This window comes from Sus scrofa, chromosome 16 (assembly GCF_054392235.1).
Source record: "Sus scrofa isolate SSC_HxYL_T2T_F1_AM1 chromosome 16, Sscrofa_HxYL_maternal_Yorkshire_Landrace_v2.0, whole genome shotgun sequence".
Classification (NCBI taxonomy): Eukaryota; Metazoa; Chordata; class Mammalia; order Artiodactyla; family Suidae; genus Sus; species Sus scrofa.
This window is the reverse complement of record NC_139398.1, coordinates 30,299,212-30,317,490: the sequence shown is the minus strand read 5'-3', so window position 1 is coordinate 30,317,490 and position 18,279 is coordinate 30,299,212. Positions and strand designations below refer to the sequence as shown.

General features: G+C 45.3%; 1 protein-coding gene across 7 annotated transcripts in view; it reads right to left on the bottom strand.

Moving 5' to 3' along the window:
• PDZD2 (PDZ domain containing 2) overlaps window positions 1-18,279 on the bottom strand; it is a 416,943-nt gene that overhangs the window by 88,648 nt on the left and 310,016 nt on the right. For 4 of the 7 annotated variants that reach the window (XM_085002030.1, XM_085002032.1, XM_085002031.1 and 1 more), the window contains 3 exons: window positions 17,437-17,579; window positions 14,338-14,470; window positions 8,675-8,830 (listed from right to left, as the gene is read on the bottom strand). In XM_085002030.1, the coding sequence (XP_084858156.1) occupies window positions 8,675-8,830; window positions 14,338-14,470; window positions 17,437-17,579 (432 nt within the window). The remainder of the gene's footprint in view (window positions 1-8,674; window positions 8,831-14,337; window positions 14,471-17,436; window positions 17,580-18,279) is intronic. The other 3 variants (XM_085002034.1, XM_085002033.1, XM_085002035.1) reach the window with 1 other exon arrangement.

Sequence of the window (18,279 nt, the reverse complement as noted above, 5' to 3'; positions counted from 1 at the left end):
CCTGGGGGGAGAGGGAGGGAGTGGGAGGGATTGGGAGCTTGGGGTTATTGGATGCAAATTATTGCTCTTGGAATGGATTTACAATGAGATCCTGCTGTGTAACACTGAGAACTATGTCTAGATACTTACATCGCAACAGAACAATGGGAGGAAAAAAAAATGTATACATGTACGTGTAACCTGGTCCCCATGCTGTACAGTGGAAAAAAAATTATTTCTTTAACCCTTTAAAAACTGAAGTATAGTTAATTTACAATGTTGTATTAGCTTCAAGTATATAGCAAAGTGATTCAGTTACACACACACATACACACACACACACTTTTTTCAGATTCTTTTCCATTATAGGTTATTATGAGATATTAAGTATAGCTCCCTTTGTCCCCCCCCCTTCTTTTTACAGCCACACCTGTGGCATATGGAAGTTCCCAGGCTAGGGGTCAAATTGGAGCTGCAGCTGCTGGTCTACACCATAGCCACAGCAACACTGGATCCAAGCCGCATCTGCTACCTATGCTGCGGCATGCACTTGGGGCAACACCAGATCCTTAACCCTCTGAGTGAGGCCAGGTATTGAACCTGCATCCTCATGGATACTATGTCAGATTCTTAAACCACTGAGTCAAAACAGGAACTCCCTATACTTCCCTATGTTATACAATATAGGTCCTTGTTTATTTTATGCACAGTAGTGTGTATACATTAATCCTAAACTCCTAATTTATCTCTCCCCCCACCCCACCCTTGCTATCCCCTTTGGTACCCACAAGTTTTTTATTTCTCTGAGTCTATTTCTGCTTTGTAAATAAGTTCATTTACATCATTTTTTAAGATTCCACATATAAGTGATATCATATGATATTTGTGTTTGACTTACTTCACTTAATATGATAATCTCTAGGTTCATCCATGTTTCTGCAATGGCATTATTTTAGTATTTTTTTTCTGGCTAGTATTCCATTGTGTATGTGTGTGTGTGTATACCACATCTTCTTTATCCATTCATCTGCTGATGGACACTTAGGTTGCTTCCAGGTCTTGGCTATTGTAAACAGTGATGCTATCAACACTGGGGTGCATATCTTTTAGAACTTGTTTTCTCCACATATATGTTCAGGAGTGGGATTGTAGGATCATATGGCAGCTCTATTTTCAGTTTTTTAAAGAACTGCCATAACTGCTCTCCATAGTGGCTGCACGAATTGACATTCCCACTAACAGTGTAGAAGGGTTCCTCTTTCTCCCCACCCTCTCCAGCATTTATTGCTTATAGACTTTTTAATGATGACCATTCTGACTGGTATGAGGTGATACCCCATTGTAGTTTTGATTTGCATTCCTCTAATAATTAGCAATATCCAGCACCTTTTCATGTGTCTGTTGACCATTTGCATATTTTCTTTGGAGAGACATCTATTTAGGTCTTCTACCCATTTTTGATTGGGTTGGGGTTTTTTTGATATTAAGCTGTATAAGCTGTATAAATATACATTTCATGGCTGTGCCCATGGCATATGGAAGTTCCTGGGTCAGGGACTGAATTTGATCTACAGCAGCAGCAACACTGGACCCTTTAACCCAAGGATAGAACCTGCACCTCTGTAGCAACCTGAGCCACTGCAGTTGGATTCTTAACCCACTGTGCCACAATAGAAACTCCAAGCCATATATTTTGGAGATTAATCCTTTGTTGGTAACATCATTTGCAAATGTTTTCTCCTAGTCCACTGGTTGTCTTTTCATTTTGTTTATGATTTCCTTTGCTGTGCAAAAGCTTTTAAGTTTAATTAGGTCCCATTTGCTTATTTTTGTTTTTATTTCCATTACTCTAGGAGACAGATCCAAAAAACATTATTGTGATTTATGTCAAAGAGTGTTCTGCTCATGTTTCCTTCTAGGAGTTTTATAGTATCTGGTATTACATTTAAGTCTTTGATCCATTTTGAGTTTATCTTTGTATATAGTGCTAGAGAATGTTTTAATTTTATTCTTTTACATGTAGCTGTTCAGTTTTCCCATCACCACTTATTGAAGAGACTGTCCTCCATGTATATTTTTGCCTCCTTGTCATAGATTAATTGGCTATAGGTGCATGGGTTTATTTCTGAGCTTTCTATCCATTGATTTACATGTCTGTTTTGGTATCAGTACCATACTGTTTTGTTTACTGTAGCTCTGTAGTATAGTCTGGACACCTCCTTATCCATCAGCACACAGGCTGCCTAAAGACTTTCCACGCCCACAGCAACCTCTAGACATGACCATAGATACAGCCCTGCCCACCAGAAGCAAAGACCAGCCCCAGCATCTCCCACTAGAAAACCTGCATAAGTCTCTAGACCAGCCTCCCCCACTGGGGGGCAGATACCAGAAGCAAGAAAACTATGGTCTTGCAGCCTTCAGATTGAATCTGCCAACAGAGGCCAGATTACCCTGGGATCAGCAGGCACTTGGCCCTTGTGTGACAAGAGAAGGGTACACTGCTCTACACTGCTGGAATGCACAGGCTACCACAGAAGGCCACTTCTCCAAGGTCAAGAAACATACCTAACCTACTCCATATACAAAAATACAAATAGCAATTTAGACAAAATGAGGTGATGGAGGAATATACTCAGACAAAGGAATACCATAAAACCTCAGAAGAACTAAGCGATGTGGAGATAGGCAATCTACTCTAGAAGGAGTTCAGAGCAATGACCGTAAAGATGATTGAAGACATTGGGAGGAGAATGGATGCACAGAATGAGAAATGCGACGTTTTTAACACAGAAAATATAAAGAACGAAAAAAGAGAATTGAAGAAGACAATAACTCCAATGAAAAATACACTAGAAGGAATCAATGGACTAACTGAGGCAGAAGAATGGAGTAATGAGCTGAAAGACAGAGTAGTGGAAATCACTGCCACCAAACAGAAAAAAAGAATGAAAAGAAACGAGGGTAGTTTAAGAGACCTCAGAGACAACATCAAGCACACTAATAGTCATATCACAGGCATTTCAGAAACAGACTGTCATTTAAAAACTATCATTGCAGAGCAGAAGACAAAGTGGAGAAGAAAGACTTAGAGCAGCCATTCAGGTGGACAGGCCCACAGTCAGAAGTCGGGGGGGGGGTGTGACCCAGATATTTCTGAGACCAAATTGGGAGTCTTTTATACTGGATGTGGTGGTGGGTGGTGGAGGGAGGTACCTCTCACTGAAGCCAGACCCCGCTGAGATGAATGAATATTATGCAAATGACTGTGGGGTCTCACTCTCCCCTTCCCCCTTTCCTTTTCCTGCCTCTAATCCTCACACTTGATGTTCAACATATGGTTCTACTCAAAGCATGGCTGGAGCTTTTCACAAGGAAAACCTCATTGCTGTTTACTGTGGTCATGAAAAATAAATCATAAGGGTGCTCGTGGCAGATCCCGAGCATTTGTATTACATTTGCTCCATCCAAGTGCTTGGAGAGCCCAGGACTTACAGGTGCAAGAGGAGTCAGTGTCAGAGTGGAACTTGGCAGCAGGTTTAATCATTATCATCTGGGAAAGAAAAGGCTTTGTGACTTAGTTGAATAAACAGTACTAAGTTTCTTTCACTGAAGGTTCAACAGTATTTAAAAATTATAGAAGAGTCTTGAATTGTAAACATAGAATTTTAAAAGGTTTTTTTTTTCTTTTTCTCCTTCTTCTGCAATAGTTCAGCATCTTCAAAAGGCCCAGTGGGGCAGACCTTGGGCTGATGGTGAAGTTGGGAAAATGTTATGTGCCTATTTCCTGGCCCTGTGGGGCTGTCTCCTGTCTGGGTCTTCTAGCGTGAAACCAAAGCTCAGGAGAAAGGCGGGCAGACAATGAGCGTTCAGGAAAAGGTGCTTCTGTGCTGAGTCAGGTAAGAAGAGCCGTGTCCCTGCCTTCATGATGCTTTGGGAGGGGAAAAGAGCTCAAGTTGGTGTCTGGGGCACAGAGAAGGCAGAACTAGCTGTCAAGACAGGCTGGTTTCTCCACCGAAAACGATAACGGGTTTGGGATTTGCATGTGAGAGCTGGGGGTGACGGAGAAATCCAGAATCGCAACAGAAACATGGGGACTTGTGGGGGATTACTGCTCAGAGTCATTTGTTTCTCCTTAAAGGCAGCGTTTCCCAAAGAACGCGTATTATGACAGGATGCATTGACATTCCTTTGACAAAAGTGCAAAAATTATATACAGCAATGTACGATCAATTAATAAACTTTTAAAACGTAATGTTAATGTTATTGGTGACAATGGGACCTGGGCACTGCTGGAAGTGTAAATTAGTGGAACCTCTCTGGAGAAAACCTTTAAACAATTCTACTGCTATGAGCTAAATAAATAAATAAACAAGAAAATGAAAAATCTGCAGAATTCTTCACAATTTAAAAAAGTAAATATACATATGAGTGATATAATGGAACTTATGGCAGAAAATTAGTAAAATAAATTATGGGCACGTCTGTGTTATGAAATATTTGCCATTATAAATCATGTTTCAGGAGACCCTTTAATGACATGGGGAAATGTTCATGCTTATGTCATCAAGACCACAGCAAGGTTCCCAAGGATGCCAATTAAAAAAACATATGTGCTGGAGTTCCCGTCGTGGCGCATCTGACTAGGAACCATGAGGTTGCAGGTTCGATCCCTGGCCTTGCTCAGTGGGTTAAGGATCTGGTGTTGCCATGAGCCATGGTGTAGGTCGCAGACATGGCTCTGGCATAGGCTGGTGGCTACAGCTCCGATTAGACCCCTAGCCTGGGAATCTCCATATGCCGCAGGAGCGGCCCCTAGAAATGGCAAAAAGAACAACAACAACAAAAAATATGTGCTTAAGAAAAAAAACAAGTAGAAAGGTATAGCAAAATATTAAAGATGGCTGTCTTTGAATAATAGGATTGTGGGTGATTTGTATTCTTTTTGGTGGGCTTTAGTGGGTCAAAAACCATTTATGTAGTGGAAACACTGCTTTTGTAACTGAAACAGTTCATTTAACTTATAATTTAAATTATAATAAATTTATAAAAATCATTATAAATTTATGAAACTCTAAATTATAATTTAAACAAAAACACATACAACATGCAATATGTGTCATATACACACTAGCTCATTTCTTTCTTTTTTTTTTTTTTGTCTTTTTGCCTTTTCTAGGGCCGCTCCCGTGGCATATGGAGGTTCCCAGGCTAGGGGTCTAATCGGAGCTGTAGCCCCAGCCTACACCAGAGCCACAGCGACACAGGATCCGAGCCGTGTCTGCGACCTACACCACAGCTCACGGTAACGCCAGATTGTTAACCCACTGAGCAAGGCCAGGGATTGAACTCGCAACCTCCTGGTTCCTAGTCAGATTCGTTAACCACTGTGCCACGACGGGAACTCCACTAGCTCATTTCTTAGAGCAGTATTTAGTGCGAAAAATTCCTAGGCAAGTTAATTCCTTGGAGCTTTTTGCAAGAGATGATGCATTATGAAATTTAAAAAAAAAACATGTGACTATAACCTCTCCACAGGCTATTATGCCACATAGTGGGCTTTGGCCTTTATTAGGGGAGGTACAGCTGTGCTGCAGAGTATTCCTCTCTTTAAATCCTGAGCTTACTCAGCTCTCCCCTGAACACTGGCTGAGTGGTCCCAGGGCACAGTTGCTGAGCCCTGGGATCCTGTTCAGCAGGGGCGAACTCTCCAGACTGTGGGCAAGTGAGGGGAGAACCCGTGGGCTGGAGAGCCATGTCTGGCTAGGAAAGGTAGGAACTCAGAGTCATGCTGGACTTGAGAGGCCAGACTGGCCAGACTGCCACATACTCCACCGTCCTTCTGTGCAGAGGGTGACTGCTCTGTCTGGGCCAGGGGAGGTCACAGGGTGGAAGGATGGGTGGGCTCAGAAAGACCTTGGCCCTAAAGGATAGGCAGATAAGAGTAGAAGAAGACACATAAGATGCTCAGCCTGTCCTAGGCTTATTCAGTGAGGTCTCTGCAGTCATTCCTGTAGGGGCCGGAATGCAACTATTGCCCCATCAGCACTTTGATGCTGCCGTGATATGGTCAGCTACGAGCCAGGGGAGTAGCCATAATATACAGTGGATAAATCCAGTTAGAGTTTGTTGTTGTCATTTTTTCATTAGTTTCCAATGAATGCTTGTCTTATTGTTTTCATATGAATTTATTTATCTACTTATTTATTTATAGTTTGGCCATGCCCGTGACAAGTGGAAATTCCTGGGGCAGGGACTGAACCTGTGCCACGGCGGTAACAACATGTCTTTGAATTTACTTAGTTTTTTTTTTTTTCTTTTTTAAAAAAATAACTCAACGCCATTTGTACTGGCTAAATTCCAGGGATTCACGGAAACCCAAACCAGTTGTTGCATTCCCGCATCTCTTGGAGTTCACAGTTGGATGGCAGAGGCAGATCTTAATCAAATAATCACAAATTTAAGTGGGACAAGCAGTTCACAGGAAAGCCACGTGGTCTTGGTATGAGAACTAAGAGATTTAATATAGATAGGATATATTCTGGAAGTTTCTCTGAGGAAGTAACACTAAAGAATACAAAAGGGAGTCAGGCAGGCAAAGAGGATTCCAGAGAGACAGAATAGCACTGGCAAAGGTCCTGGGGCAGAAAAAATGTGCGTTTAGTGGGATGGATTGGGAGTCTAGGGTTAGGAGATGAAAACTGTTGCATTTGGAGTGGATGGGCAATGGGATCCTGCTATATAACACAGGGAACTATATATTTAATCACTTGTGATGAAACATGCATGATAGAGGATAATGTGAGAAAAAGAATGTACATGTATGTATGACTGGGTCACCCTGCTGTACAGCAGAAATTGACAGAACATTGTAAATCAATCACAATAAAAAATTAAAAGAAAATCAACAGATTGTATACCTTAAACTTACACAATGTTATGTAACCACTATATCTCAATAAAGCTGGAAGAAAAAGGGGAAAAAAAAAAAAAGGAAAACTGTCCAGTTATCATGAGGGGCTGCAGAAAGAATAGTGCACTCGGTGTGAGAAGGAGGCAGGGTCAATCATGTCATGAAGGCAGTGGCGGTCTCTATCCTTGCTAAAAGTAAAATTAAGAGAAAAAGTAAGGAAAAAGGACCTACTGAAGGGTATCATAACATCCACCCATTCGGCTCTGATTTACAAGCTTCACAGGTTAGTTTTCTGAGAAAGCTCTCTTTTGAGGGAACAGCAGCTGGAATAGCTTTGAAATCACCAATGGGCCTGTAGAAGGCCTCTGGGCAAATTACAGAAAGGTAAGATGTTTTCCTTCTTTTACTGGAAAGTTGTCCTTAATGTACTGATTTTGTTAGAGCAAAACTCTTTACTGACATCTTCCAGAACACTTTCCTCATAAACATAAACATAAACTACAACACTTACGATGTAAATGGTGCATCCTTAGATGTGGCACATTTGTGCAGTCCACAATCTGTACAACCACACTTCAGTGGCCCTGGAATGCCAGTTATCAAAAAGGAAGGGGGAAAGTAATATTTTCTTCCTTGAACTAAAATAGCTCATTGTGTAAATGTGATTTCATATGTGTGTATATATATATATATATATATATATAAGATGATGATACATATATAGATGATTTATCTATATCTACGTGTGTGTGTATGTATATGTCTTCTAAGGCCTAAGTATAGGCAAGACTGATTTCCCAGAGCTTACCCATGCTGCCTACATTCAGTGCTGATGGGAAGGAGCAAGGGTTCCAAATGACAGACAGGAGGCACGGCACCCTCTCCATGGCACGTTGGATGGGGAAGAATGGCTCACAAAGGTTTACACTAAAAATGACTTATCTGTCAGATCTGGGATACAAAGAGGAGACCACAGAGCCGCACAGCAACCACAGTTAACCACAAGCCCTCCCGACTCTGCCAGGCCACACGTGGGAGCAGACGATGAGAGATGAAGCGTTACAGGCTGTGTAAGGAGCTACAAGCCATGTGAAAGTCCACATTAGATTAAAATTGGAAGACGCATCTATACAACTTTGCCAGAATGGGTTTTGTCTTATTTTACCATTCGACCTTCAGCCAGAAATCTCTAAGTTTAAATTTACAAAGAATAATTTGCAAGCACTAAATCAAGAAGTAGCAATAAAACCCTTGTGCATATGATTAGATATCCTAGAACTTGATATATATGTTGAACTCAATATCCAGTTACTCTTTTATTCTGTTTTCATTTCTTTTAATTTTCATTCTTAGGGCTGCACCCTCAGCATATGGAGGTTCCCAGGCTAGGGGTCGATTCAGAGCTGTATGTAGCCACCAGCCTACATCACAGCCATACCAACACCAGATCCAAGCCACATCTGTGACCTACACCACAGCTCACAGCAATGCTGGATCCTTAACCCACTGAGCGAGGCCAGGGGTGGAACCTGGGTCCTCATGGATAATAGTCAGATTCATTTCTGCTGAGCCCTAATGGGAACTCCCAATTTTTTTTTTTTCTTAAATAGAAAGTGTTACCCTCACAGATTTTTCTGGACAGTTATGACAAAAAATCTAAAAGATGCACCGTGGCCCCCTCCCAACCTGGTCTCCATCATCCCGTCTACCTTAAGCTTTTATCTCTGGCCCTGGCACCTACCAACCTAGCAGAGCATCCTGGGGAAGCAGAGACACACTTACTGCTCCCTGGGCAGAAGATGAGCCGGTTCCTTCGTCCTCCTCCCCGTCGGGCTCCTGATCTTCGTTGTCTGTCCAAGAAGACACGTCCTCTACCGAGCTGGTCAGATCGGGCAAACTCTTTGATGTTAGCCTGAGCAGGTCCTCTTCAGAGGTTTCCTATGGGGACACAATTAAAGGTCCATGAATCACTCCCTGGCGTCAAGGTCAAGGTCAACTCTCCCTAGCAGAGTCAACCACGGTGGTCACTTGCTCCCCATTCAAAGACTACCTGGAGTGTATGTTCCACATTTCCAGGTGTGCAAGGCTGCCTGAAATGTCAGGGGTATGGACCCAACGTAAACCCAGACCAATTTTTTTTTTTTTCTTGATGAATCTGTGTTTCTCAAATGAAAGTTTCTCCAGGCAAGCTCAGCTCCCTGAATGTAAGATCCTCTGATGCCTCCTTCCCCCCGCAGTCTTACTTTCAGGACATGGTTGAGACCCCCTTCGTGGGCAGGCTGATAACAGCGATTCGGCCTCTCGAAACTCATCCCCCTCCACTCTCCCCTCAACCCACGCCTTCCATTCAAGACACACCGACTTCCAGACACGCCAGCCTCTCCCAGCCTTGCTGCCTTTTCCACCAGCAGCAGCCTCTGCGTGGACCACGCTTTGTGTCGTGACTAAGGCCCCTCTGGGCAAAGCCGAGCACCCTCTCCTGCAAGGCTTCCTGAATCACCTTTGGAGGCATTCCGGTGGCCCCTCCCTTCGTCTCTAATGCCCTCTACTGTTTATCGCTTTGCTGTGTGTGTCTAACTCACTCGTCTTGCTCCCCCCTACGTGTCTGAGAGTTCCCCAGACTCAACAATCTTTCTACTCAGCACGGTGTCCCCCAGCCTAGCTCAGAGCACAAATATCCATCCTCTTCTCTCTCTCACTGTGGGGTAGAAAGAGATTAGACTGCTTATTGAATCACAGTGTCAGAGTGGAGACTGATAATGTCTTTTCAATGAAAGCAGCCCTTTAACAACCTTTTTTTTTTTTTTTTTTTTTTTTAAGGGCCACACCTGCCGCATATGCAGGTTCCCAGGCTAGGGGTCAAATCTGAACTGGAGCTGGTGGCCTATGCCACAGCCACAGCAGCGGGGGATCTGAGCTGCCTCTGCAACCTACACTACAGCTCATAGCAATGGTGGATCTTTAACCCACTGAGTGAGGCCAGGGATCGAACCCGGGTCCTCATGGATACTAGTCGGATTCATTAACCACTGAGCCATGAAGGGAACTCCCTTTAAACAACTTTTAAAGGTCAGCAAAAACACATGGACTCAGACTCCATTAAGATGAGACTCCAAAGCGGGCTTTATCAACACAGCCCTTCCTTCCTAAACTTAGATAAGGTCAGGATGGGGGGTGAGAGGCAGGTGAGATCAATGAGGCCAGTGACAGTCCCAAGGATGGATGAGCCACACACACACAGGAGCCAAGAGCTCGCCCAGGGAATGATGCAGCACATAAGGCCAGGGACCTGGGCTGCAGGGCTGATCCGAGGCCAGAAAAAAAGAGCGATGTGTCTTCTTCTCTTTCTCCCATTCCAGTAACTTCTACAAGGAAGGAAACATGTGGGAAGTTTTGATTATCATATTCCTTGGGGGAATGACAGAAAAGAGGACAACAAAAAAGCACCCATCTTGTACAAGGGACGCTACACCATATTAGTGAATTGGCAACAGTGACGTTTGTTAACTAGGTTGATGCAGGTTCCACTTGCAAGGTACCTGAAAGCTCATTCTTTTTAGGTCAGTAACGTGTGAAGACCACACTTTCAGACCTTTGCCTGAGGAAAGGAGAAAGAGTTGTTAACCCAAGAGTGAGTTAAGTCCTCTTCTGGGATGTCAATTCTGGTCAACGATTGACCAAAAAAAGAGCATGGAAAAAAAAAAGAAAAAAGAAAAAAAGAGAGAGAGAGTAAATTTCACAACAGCCACAGGAGAGAATACTCCACAGTCATTAAAAAGGGTGCCACAGAAATGTACTTCCTGCTGGGGAAAGAGTTCTCGTAGAACGTTACTTAGTGAAAAAGCAGGTTAAAAAGAATGCGTGGTAACCACATTGGTGATGGATGTAACAATAAACTGGATACAATAACATGTGATAACCATAAAGACAAACATTTGTCCAAATGCTCACTGTGACCGGCTACATTGTTCAGAGCCCTTTATCATTCATCTTCCTCGCATCCCATGAAGTAGTTATTGATTCTCATTGTGTAAGTGAGATTCAGAGGTGGAGTAACTTGCTCAAGAAACACAGCTTTGAAAGGGCTGTGCTGGCACTTAAATCCTGGTGGGACCGCCTCCAGGTACACTCTGTCTCCTCGTGTTCGATTCCATTTAAAAGAAAACGTGCTGTATTTGCACACATGTATGTGTTCCCGTCCGGAAGGACACGCCAGACGGATAATGCTATTGGCGGTATTGCAAAAATGTTATCTTGCTTTTCTTCTCTATATTTTTGGGGGGTTTCCTCCAGTAGATATGATAAACATCTATTTCTTGTTAATAAAAACCAAGAGTGGGGCGGAGGGAAGGATGAGAGAAATCCGTATTGCTGTGCATGGACTTCTAGGAATAGCAAAATGAACCTGGATATTCTTCAACCTATTCATTCAGCAAAAACTTTCTAAGCTCCTCTGAATACACAACAACATATTTATGTGGAAACCCACATCCTCTTCAGAAGAAAGTACCTGCTAAAGTTTTGTGACAAGGTGACGATTATCTGCAATAATGCTAATATATATTTTTATTATTCCTTATGTTCAGCACATCAAAAGCTCTTTTCCTTTTCTTCCTCTCTTCAAATATAAAGGCAGAAATGAAGTCTGCAGATGACTTGCTCTTGTGAGATAAACTTACCAGAAGAGCAGATGCCAAGAGGTACCTAAAACCGGACTTTCTTTTTCTCCTCCAAGGATGAGCTCCTTGGATGTGCATAGTTTCAGGAACAAGCAGCAGGCAGCTGATGTAGCAGTGTATTCCCTAGCAAATGGGAAAGAGTGAAAGGCAACCCAACTCTGAAGGCTGGGTCAGCTTTAGGGTTGTAGTTCAGGGTAGACGGCCAAGGGCCAACGGATTGAGAACTAAGATGGATGCCCATTCCTGGGCTCTGAATGCTGCTCAGCCCTCCAAAGACCCCAGAACATGCCCCGAAATGTCAAAGCCTCTGTCTGGCAGGGCACCACTAGCTTTTTCTAATACCACTGGCTCTCGTGTCCTTTGTATCTTACATGGCTAAGGGGCAGTGGTGTACGGCAAGAAGCATGAAACTGAAGTGCAATGGACCCAGGATGAAACCTGCTTCTGCCACCCACTGCTTGTGTGACCTCTGGGAAAATTAATCCCTTAGGGTTTTGTTTGTTTGTTTTTGACCTCACCTGAGGCATGCATAAGTTCCCAGGCCAGGGATTGAACCCGTGCCACAGCAGTGACAATGCCAGATCCTTAACCCACTGAGCTACCAGGGAACTCCCTAACCCCTTAGACTTTAATTTCATTCTTTCAATAAAAAAGAACTAATGGCTCTCTCATGGGATTTATTTTAAGAATTAGATGAGAGAGTGGGTAAGAAGCCCTTGGCATCCAGTGGGCACCTGATATGTGTCAGTGTCTCTCTTTCTACAAGTCATGAGTGAAATTGTTGGTCAGGCATCGAAATCCCTCTTCAAAAATTCTATGTGTGCTCCTTAATTGTCTTTACCCATGAGTGGCCCTTTTTTATGTTTCCTTTATGTCACATGTTTGTGGGTAGCAGCTGACATAGAAGATAATACTCTTCCCCATTTTCCAACCCAGCAGGAGAAGGAAGTCAGCATAGAAACGAAGGTTTGGTGCACGTGGTATAACTCCTGTGCAGAAGCCCCTGTGTTCTTAAGCTGTGGACTGTGGTGAGCTGGGTGTGTATATACATGTGTGTGTGTAAGAATCAATAATGCTTTTTTCCTTCTTCTACTTTTTAGGGTCACGCTGGAGGCATATGGAAGTTCTCGGGCTAGGGGTCGAATTGGAGCTGCAATTGCCAGCCTATACCACAGCCAGAGAAGATCCAAGTCGAGTCTTCGACCTACACCACAGCTCATGGCAACACCAGATCCTCAGCCCACTGAGCGAGGCCAGGGATCGAATCCGTATCCTTATGGATACTAGTTGGGTTTGTTACCACTGAGCCACAATGAGAACTCCCAATAATGCTTTTCAAACTCCCAACACATCTGGCCGAATGAGGAATTTATTTCTCCTTCCCTCACAGCCCTTTGCTCCTTGTGGGATTTTCCAGGAGAATGTCCTGGCTTTACTCCTCCCCACCCCTGGTGAGAAGATGCCACGCGGGTGCCCCGTGGCACCTCTGGCAAGGGAGAAGGGGCCCTATGAATGGAGAATATCTCAATTCCTGCTCCAGGGCCTCAGCGTCAGCTCTTCCTGCCAAAGCTCTGTATTCTAGTTGGAAGCCTGAAAGTCTAGGTCAAGGATTTGGGGTAAAAGCCATAAAGGAAGGAAAGCTGATTTTTCAGATGGCTCAAAATATTCTTCTAATCTATTTATTAAACACTTCCCGAATAGGTAATCAACCTTGCCATCTAAGAAGGAACAGACATCAACACCTGTGGATGCTAGGTTCAAAAGTAACATGAGGGATAACAGGAGTGGCTGGGGCATTAGCCATCCTGGAAAGAGCGTATTGCTGCAAAGGGTTAAGGGCTATGTGGCCTCACCCCATTTCTCCCCTGAGCCAGAACTGGAATGAAGTGGAATGAAGACCCTCGGCTCCCCTGCACTGGCTCCTGAGTCCTGGGGGCTCTTTCCCAGCCTCAGCAACAGCACCTTGAAGCAGCACAGCAGAACCAAGACAGCCCAGGTCCTCCGGCTTCTCATCACACAGCAGGGGCATCTTGCGGCCTCTTCCCAGTGTACTAAGGCTGGGGGGACCCCAGGGAGAAGGCAGATGGGAACCCCTCGGCTTCAGCACTATCTTCCCACACTCCAGGGATCGAAGTGAAAGATGCTCCAGCCTGAGGCCTCACCAAGAAGAGGTGGCAGCAAGATAGAAGGGACAGACAGACACGGCGGTGCGTCAGGAACCAGGATCCCAGCACCGCCAGCAGCATCAAGGCCTCCTAGAGATGGGAGCTCTGCCTTGCTGGGTCATTTGTAAAACTGAAGGGAGCAGCTAGACAACAGGGTTCACAAGGCTTCCTCCGGCACCAACACTCTGCCAGGCCTGCAGCCTGCCCATGGCTGGGCCCTAGCCTTCTTCCTTCAGGACCTGGATGGTGCATGGTTTCATGCGTCTCTGCTGTCCCTGCTGAACAGCCGACCTGGTCACTTTCTCCCTGGATGAGCTGCTTCTCTCCCTACCCTGTCCTTCTTTCCACCCTCCCGTCCTCCCCTTTTCCGTAGTCCTATGATTGCTTGTCCATCTCCTAGGTAATACCTATAAAGACCCTTCAAGGAAGGCAAGAGAATTAAACACCCTTCAGCCATGGCCTGTAGAATCACGGCCATTTGAATGGTCCAAGGAGAAGGCAAGTACGAATGCGGGTGGAGGATGGAGGGGAAGGGCTCCCAAAAAACCAAAGTCACCACCACCATTTAAAACACTTTATAAAACAAACAAAAACCACCTACCTTGCTGGCCACCACCAGCTGAACCACTCCAGTGGCTGAGCGAAGAATGGCCACAGCTTCCTCGTGGGAGAGCCCGACCAGTAAGTGGCCATTGATTACCAGCAGCTCATCTCCCAAGGACAGTCTGCCATCCCTGAGAAAACGGAGATGGGAAAAAAAAATCCCTTGTCAAGACATTCTGGGCTTGAGAAGGGCCATCTTCCTGGAGCTGGGGAGGGTGGGGAGAGGGCTCTGTTCAAATTGAGCGAAAGAGGAGTGAGGCCAACTGGAGTAAGCGGGGATGGGAGGGCTTTACCCTGCGGCTGGCGGGTCCAGATTCCAAGCTAGCGGAGCGAGGAGCTTCATGATTTCGGATGCTCCCTCAGTCCCTGCCTTGTTCTTAAGTTACCACTGTATCCCACATCAATGTCAATGAAGCATCTCCCATCCAAGTGGAGATGTGATGGGGGACGGAGACCCCAAGGTCCTCAGATAGTTAAGTCACACTTTCCTTAATTCTACCTGCCATCCTGCCCTGGTGACTGAGTCATTAGCTAAAGCTCTGGGCTGAACCCTCAAAAGAACAAAAGTATCCTAAGCTCACCAGGAATCCGCCTCTAACCCATGGTCCCTCTCTCCTCCAGGGTGACACACCCTTGCCCAGATTTCTTCTGCAGCATCTGTGACACTACATGACATGTGACCGTAACCCCCATCCACAGGAGTTATGGGACTTGGAGGGTAAAGTGTCACAGTGGCTCCTTCTTCTTGGGTCCCTCTAGCCAAGTTTCGTAAGTAGAAGGATGCACAGAAAAATGAACAAAGAAACTGCCTAAGCTACCCCCGCTGCAGGTGTCAGCCCTGGGGTAGGACACGGGTGTACAAACATGTTCTGTTTCTTTATTTCCTTTAAAGGAAATGAATGACTTGGAGCTTCCTTCCCAGTGGGCTGGCAGGAAGCCCAGCTGTCATGAGGTCTGCCCACCCTCGAGTGGGTCAAGAGTGGCAGACTGTTAAAGCACTGTGCCCGCCCCATCACTCATGGTGGGCCAACCATCCTGTGGGTTCCAACTGAGCCTCCAGTGGTCTGGTCTCCTGTGATCCCAATGCAGCTGGAGGCTTTTCATCTCCACTGCTAAATATCAGATGGGAAATTTGGTGAGGCTGAGAGACCCAAAGCCCATGGTTCCACCACTCCCTCTGAAGGATTCATATCAGCACCCAGGGTGCTGCTGGGGAACCCACACCTGTCTCCAGGACTCTCAGATTCACCCCGCTCTGTTGCTCTCCAATCTGTAGACTCTTTCACTTGCTTTCTCTCAATGAATTAATCAAGTTCTCTCTCTCTCTCCTCCCCTCCCTCACCAGTTTCTTTCTGTTTCTCTCTCTCTCTCTGTCCTCTAAGGCATGCATCATAATCGTTCCAAGAATCTAGGCTTTAACAGAAAATAGGACACAACAGAGACTTCCAAGAGCCTCTGCTTTCTGTCCTTCAAATCCCCAAAGCAGAGAAATGCTAAGAACCCCAGTTGTTGCTTGGGATGGAGGGAGAAGGGAAAGAAGAAAACCACAGAGAACAAGCAAACTGGAACCTCAGGAAGGTGTGTGGGTGGGTCCTCTAGGGGAGAGGGATTCAGAAACAAGCAAGACCATGATGGCTCGGGCCAGTGTCCCTGGGTTTACTTAAGCACACCATCATCAGGACATCTCTGTCCCCGTCTTCTTTTATTTCCCGTCTCAATCCTAGCTTTAGTTATTTACCAGAATGCCCCATATGTAAATTAACCCCCCCAACACAAACATCCAGACTAAGGGTGTAAGAAAATGGTGAGACCCACTAGAAATAGCTCCCATGGAAAAGAGACATGAACAGTTCTACGTCAGCTCATCTCTGGGCACAGGAATTTCCTCATCTCCAACTTTCCAAAGACAGACTAGAACCTAAGAGCTGGGGCTAAAAGGAAAACGGCTATCTGATGGGAATTCCATCATCTGGGAAGTGTGATGATGGATATGAACTACCTAAGATCTTCACCCTTCAATCGCGCCTGCCCACCCAGACAACAGACACCTGCAGAGAATCTCATCTTTACTCATTATCAGTATCATACTCTAGTTAGGGGACCGAGGAGCATGGAACACTGATGCTCCACTGGTGCCCTGGTCCTCTCCCTGGCATTCTTCAGGATAAATACCTCCAAGTGCCTTCACCTGTGCCTCATGAACTGTATTTCTCTCTTGGGCACGCAAGTGTTGCTCTGGCTTGCCGTCCCCTCCTTCACATCAGGTACCTGCACTGAACACTAATTCCAGGCAGATTCACCTCCCTCATCAATGAAACACTACCTTTATCCACCTACTGTATATGAGTGGGCATCCAGTGTGGGCATATGCCCCACTGTGCTTTGCCAACAGTAGATGCCTTATGTATAGGGAAGCAATTAGCCACATGGCAAGGGCACCCCTTACGTGTTGGGATAACTTCCTCTACCTCAACACAGACTTCTTTGTACATGCTCTGCCTATGAACCATCTCTCTTCCTACCTCAGATGAACTGTCCAGGTTTTGGAGTGTGAATTGTTCTCAAGCCACAAGGAGAAAAATTAACATTTATTTCTCCCCCTCTCCACCTGCATGACAGAGACACATGTCTCTAAGTGTGTATCAAATCGTGATAGACCTGACAAATCCAGACACGGCACGTGAACGGGGGTCACACTTAAACCCCATCACTTTCCCGAGACGTCAGCCACAGTCTTATGGGGGTGAAGAAGTCATGTGTTCTGCTGCGTGGCACGGTCTTGATCAGTAACCCCATGTCACCAGCATCCCAAAGGTCAGGATAAGTGACACTCACTCAAAACTCAAACTGGACTAGAAAGAACTCCAATCTCTCCTTCATGGTGTGGCAATGCCTGCAGTGTCTCCAGCAATTAGCTTCCTGTGCTCAGAGGGGAGCTTAACGAGAACCGCTTATGCCTGACTTCCGTCTGTGCTCCAGCACCATCCTTGTCAATTGGAATTGGCTGTGCTCTGGCCAGACAGAAGAGTCCCGGCACCCGGGGGGCAGGGCAGGGAGAGGACAAGGAGGCAGAGAAAGGGGGAGATGAGCTAGTCACCTGTGAGCGGCACCTCCTTCCTTCACTTGAGTGACAACGATAGCGTGAGGTGAGCGCTTTGATCCTCGGCCTCCACTAACCTGAATTCCCAGCCCATCCGATTCTTTAAGCAGCTCCATCTTCCATATCCGGCCAACTTCCTCCTTGGGAGAAAAAGTGAGCACACTGTGAAGGATCTGGACAGACACACGTCACTGTCACGGGAGGGTGGAGCCGGTGGATCAGGCCAGGCACTCATCACTTGTGGACAGGTGAGCACAGGTGAGAAAATTCTGTGGGTTGGACCAAAGTCTTGAGCTGGCAGTGCTGTGCAAGGAAACCTTCTATGATGATGGACGTGTCCTAGGTTTGCAGCATCCAATATAAGCCACTAGCCCAGGTGCTTACTGAATACTTGAAATGGGGCAACAGAGACACTGAACTTTTCATTTCATTCTAAGTAACTTTCATTAGCTACCTGGAACTAGTGCTGACATTGGGTGGCAGAGCAAGAGTGACTTGAAAATTCCTTGACCAGGGTCCTGTGAAAGAAAGCAGCTTCTGCCTGAAACCCAGATACTATTATGTGTATAAACACTGCCTGTGTCTGATTTCCTTTTATTGAAGACAGCTACTCATTAATAAAGGAAGATGAAAGGAAGACAAAGCTATACCTTGGTGCCAGGAGACTTCAACTAGTTTGAGCCAAGCTCTGCTACTTAGTACTTATGAGTCATCTAAGTCCTGCAAACCTGTTTCCTTGGCTTTTATTTTGTATTTTTCTTTTTTTTTTTTTTGGTCGTTTGTCCTTTTTAGGGTCAAACCTGTGGCATATGGAGGGTCCCAGGCTAGGGGTTGAATCAG